At 56.9% G+C, this 5,175-nt stretch overlaps 1 protein-coding gene across 1 annotated transcript in view; it reads left to right on the top strand.

Moving 5' to 3' along the window:
• Nucleotides 1–584: 584 nt before the first annotated feature.
• The window catches only part of ZFAT (zinc finger and AT-hook domain containing), a 144,360-nt gene continuing 139,769 nt past the window's right edge, over nt 585–5,175 (top strand). Inside the window, exon 1 of the mRNA XM_066578916.1 lies at nt 585–719. Coding sequence (XP_066435013.1) covers nt 585–719 — 135 coding nt within the window. The remainder of the gene's footprint in view (nt 720–5,175) is intronic.

Here is a 5,175-nt window from a genome sequence, read left to right on the forward strand (position 1 = left end):
CACACGATATTCCTCTTGCAGCGATTGCACGCGCCAATCGTATTTTTGGGATCTTCTGTTGAAGAGTCGCCCATTCTTCCCTATGGGAGCGAGAAAACCTTGCATGGCACTCGCCAGCGTCATGTGATCGTCACGCCGTCATGTGATGGGCACGCCGTCATGTGATCGTCACGCCGTTGGTGATTCTTATCACTATCGGGACAACTTGCTTTTCATGGCTGTAATATTCGTGCTTGCGGCTGCGATTATCGATCCCAGTTGTCTTGGACAGTCGGGCCGCCCTCACACGGGCGTTTGCTGAAACACAGCGGTTTTCAGCGCTGCGTTTACTGCAGATTCCGCCTGGTTTCGGCAGCGCTGGCGTGCGTTATGCCAGCCTTATGCCAGCTTTATGCCAGCGTTTTCAGCACAGCTGAACGCAGACAAGGATGCTGAAGAAAACAATTTAAAAAATCCATCCTCCCCTGGGTGCTGCCGTCGGGGTCCGGCCGCTGATCTCTGCCGCTGCTCTCGGCTTCCCCTGCAATGACAGATGATCTATTGCTGTAAGCTTGCCGGCTATGATTGGCTGAGACAGTCAATGAATGGCTGTGATTGGGCATCGAGCCAGTGCCGAGAACGAATCACGGCAGTCTATTGCTGGAGGCGGGGTTGTGTTAGTGCAGGAAGCCCAGAGCTTGGCAGAGATCAGCAGCTGGGACCCCGACGGCCGCTGCCAGGTGAGGATTTCATATTTATTTTCCATCTAGTGAAGCTAGGACTGATTTTCGGGGTAGGGCTTACATTGGGGTAGGGCTAACATTGGGGTAGGGCTAACATTGGGGTAGGGCTAACATTGCAAGTCCTCCCCACGAAAATCGGTGTACGATTAACGCTGCCAAAAACGTGGCACCAAGTTTTGCCGCATTTTCGGCGGCACTGAAACCGCTGCCCGTTCATTTCAGTGGGCGACACAGCGCTGAAAACGTGCAAAAATAGATCGTGCATCGCTGCCGGTGCGGCGTCATCAGCCTTGTGTGAGCCGCACCATTGTAATGAATGGGAGCCTTGTACAGCTGAAACCGTGGCGTGTGAGGGGGGCCTGAGGCCCAATGTGCACGGGCGGATCTGATTTACGGAAGGCTCCATCAGTCGAGCTGCCACTAGGGGCGCACGGGCGTCCGCACATGGATTAAAGCATGCGGGCCCGTTGGTCTGGAAAACCATCCGCAGCGCGCTCCACTTCAGTGCGGTTAGAAGTCCCGGACGGGTGCGCGCTGTCCTCGACCGCGGGCTCCTGCATACGGAATCCGATCCGCCCGTGGACATGAGGCCTTACCGCACTTGTTCGTGTAAATGTGCCCCGGGCTGACACCGCCCAGAAAATCGGGCAAGAATTTGGCGAGATGCACAAATATGAACCTGATCGGACACCTCAGCGACTCCTTGCACCCCCGCGGTGTGGCGGGTCCTGTCATTGTTCGTGCCCCCCCCCCCATTTACATCACCCATTGTCACCAATGTGGCGGCGGCAGCATGGCGCCACGTGCGAGGTGCGCGCTCTGCGATGCCAGCTCTCCCATTGAAAACACTAGGGAATAACGGGGGATTTTTAGAACCGATTTGTATCTCGCAGCATGAAGACCCCCCCCCCCCCCCCCCATCCCCCGTCCCGTGTGAACGGACCCTCACAAAATAATGGTTTCTCTTTACATATGATTTCTGGTTCAGAATAGGCCCTATTAACCCCTTAGTCACCACCAATACGGCTTTTTACCAAACCCCTAACGGGCTGTAAACCTGCACATACAAGGGTTTGTCTAACTACTGACGGCCGGACTCCTGCTCTAACCGCCAGGAGTGGAACAACCTTACATGCCACGATCAGTTAGCATGGGACGGGGAGGGGGCTCCTCCTGTCACCCATCAGCACCCTGCAATGCCACCACAAGGTACCAATGGCTTCCTGATAAAGGCCTGCCTGCTAGGCTCCGCCCCCTGCAGGATCTAATAGGCTGCTGTCATGCCCACAGTAGAGTGCACTCTGGAAGTAATGCGGTGTACCGTACATTCTCATCTTCAAGCCCCTTTCACGGATTAAAAAATAGCGTTAAACTTGTTAAAATATGTTTAATTAAAAAATCTAATTCCTCACAATCCTGTATATTTTAGACCGGCGCCCCCTAGACGTTCCCCGCCTGTAGCGACCCGGGTCATACCAGTATGTTGGTGACCGCTGGAAACATTTCACAATGTGACCACAGAATTTCTATTTTTCTTTTGTTCGCCTCCTAAAAAAAAAAAAAGCAAAAAAAGGCAATCGAAAAATCACAAGAAACCCTCCGCCTCGTCCCGCGAAGCCGAGCGCTCCGGACTGCGTTGCGGCTCTGAGAACGCGGGCGCCAGTAAGTAGTTAATGCCATAAATCGTTCTGATATCGCAGGAATCGCGCTCCTCCAGATGGGAAACGGTCTGCTTATCTTTACCGAATGGCGAAAGCCGTAACAACAAAACGAAAACCAGCGGCGGAGATTCAGGTTCCATTAATATATACAATTGTACTTTATACGGACCCCGGAGGGCCGCCATTAAAATGTACAACTGGTCCCCCCAAATAATAGGAGCCCTCGTATGGCTGTCGGTGAGTCACAGCTCGGCCCGTAAGGCTCAGGGTGGGCCGGGCACTGAGGGGTTAAAGAAGGTTCTCTGTGTCTATACATTCCGTTCTGGGGGTCATGTGACCCTCGGCCATTGTTCTCCCACATGGGCTAGTACCGCCGTGAAGAATCCCTCGGCCGACACCTTTATTAACCCTTTGCAATCCAATTTTGGATTCAGGGTTTCCTAGGGGACTTTCTCTTTCTGTCATTATACAATGGCGCCACCTGCTAGCTAGAGCCAGTACTGCAGTATTGGACATGCTGGAGAGGCCTCCGACAACAGAGCGGCCAGTAATATACAGTAAGGATACCCTGCTAGACGTCTTCCAACATCAGTAGCTGTACAGCCTTCAATAAGATTGTCTTTAGACGTCAGACAGTGGATTGGAAAGGGTTAAGGCTCCTCGCTGTGACGTAACTGACGTGCATTTGGCGCTCGCGTCGGACCGTATTGATGTTTGGCGCTCGCGTCGGACCGTATTGGTGTTTGGCGCTGGCGTCGGACCGTATTGATGTTTGGCGCTCGCGTCGGACCGTATTGATGTTTGGCGCTGGCGTCGGACCGTATTGGTGTTTGGCGCTGGCGTCGGACCCTATTGGTGTTTGGCGCTGGCGTCGGACCCTATTGGTGTTTGGCGCTGGCGTCGGACCCTATTGGTGTTTGGCGCTGGCGTCGGACCCTATTGGTGTTTGGCGCTGGCGTCGGACCCTATTGGTGTTTGGCGCTCGCGTCGGACCGTATTGGTGTTTGGCGCTCCCGTCGGACCGTATTGGTGTTTGGCGCTCCCGTCGGACCGTATTGGTGTTTGGCGCTCGCGTCGGACCCTATTGGTGTTTGGCGCTCGCGTCGGACCCTATTGGTGTTTGGCGCTCGCGTCGGACCCTATTGGTGTTTGGCGCTCGCGTCGGACCCTATTGGTGTTTGGCGCTCGCGTCGGACCCTATTGGTGTTTGGCGCTCGCGTCGGACCCTATTGGTGTTTGGCGCTCGCGTCGGACCCTATTGGTGTTTGGCGCTCGCGTCGGACCCTATTGGTGTTTGGCGCTCGCGTCGGACCCTATTGGTGTTTGGCGCTCGCGTCGGACCCTATTGGTGTTTGGCGCTCCCGTCGGACCCTATTGGTGTTTGGCGCTCCCGTCGGACCCTATTGGTGTTTGGCGCTCGCGTCGGACCCTATTGGTGTTTGGCGCTCGCGTCGGACCCTATTGGTGTTTGGCGCTCGCGTCGGACCCTATTGGTGTTTGGCGCTCGCGTCGGACCGTATTGGTGTTTGGCGCTCCCGTCGGACCGTATTGGTGTTTGGCGCTCCCGTCGGACCGTATTGGTGTTTGGCGCTGGCGTCGGACCGTATTGGTGTTTGGCGCTGGCGTCGGACCCTATTGGTGTTTGGCGCTCGCGTCGGACCCTATTGGTGTTTGGCGCTCCCGTCGGACCCTATTGGTGTTTGGCGCTCCCGTCGGACCCTATTGGTGTTTGGCGCTCCCGTCGGACCCTATTGGTGTTTGGCGCTCCCGTCGGACCGCATTGGTGTTTGGCGCTCCCGTCGGACCCTATTGGTGTTTGGCGCTCGCGTCGGACCCTATTGGTGTTTGGCGCTGGCGTCGGACCCTATTGGTGTTTGGCGCTGGCGTCGGACCCTATTGGTGTTTGGCGCTGGCGTCGGACCCTATTGGTGTTTGGCGCTCGCGTCGGACCGTATTGGTGTTTGGCGCTCCCGTCGGACCGCATTGGTGTTTGGCGCTCGCGTCGGACCGCATTGGTGTTTGGCGCTCGCGTCGGACCGCATTGGTGTTTGGCGCTCGCGTCGGACCGCATTGGTGTTTGGCGCTCGCGTCGGACCGCATTGGTGTTTGGCGCTCGCGTCGGACCGCATTGGTGTTTGGCGCTCGCGTCGGACCGCATTGGTGTTTGGCGCTCGCGTCGGACCGCATTGGTGTTTGGCGCTCGCGTCGGACCGCATTGGTGTTTGGCGCTCGCGTCGGACCGCATTGGTGTTTGGCGCTCGCGTCGGACCGCATTGGTGTTTGGCGCTCGCGTCGGACCGCATTGGTGTTTGGCGCTCGCGTCGGACCGCATTGGTGTTTGGCGCTCGCGTCGGACCGCATTGGTGTTTGGCGCTGGCGTCGGACCGCATTGGTGTTTGGCGCTGGCGTCGGACCGCATTGGTGTTTGGCGCTGGCGTCGGACCCTATTGGTGTTTGGCGCTGGCGTCGGACCCTATTGGTGTTTGGCGCTGGCGTCGGACCGTATTGGTGTTTGGCGCTGGCGTCGGACCGTATTGGTGTTTGGCGCTGGCGTCGGACCCTATTGGTGTTTGGCGCTGGCGTCGGACCCTATTGGTGTTTGGCGCTGGCGTCGGACCCTATTGGTGTTTGGCGCTCGCGTCGGACCAGTTCAGTTTGCAGCCCGTATCGTTGTGATGAAGAATCGCCGCCGCCGGTAATTTATTCTCCATTATGGCGCTGCAGATCAGATGCCTTCTGTAAACTACCCCGAAGCGCGGCGGTCCGGCGCAGGAATATTGCAGCTCCTTCCA

The sequence above is a fragment of the Eleutherodactylus coqui genome, chromosome 9 (genome assembly GCF_035609145.1).
Source record: "Eleutherodactylus coqui strain aEleCoq1 chromosome 9, aEleCoq1.hap1, whole genome shotgun sequence".
NCBI lineage: Eukaryota > Metazoa > Chordata > Amphibia > Anura > Eleutherodactylidae > Eleutherodactylus > Eleutherodactylus coqui.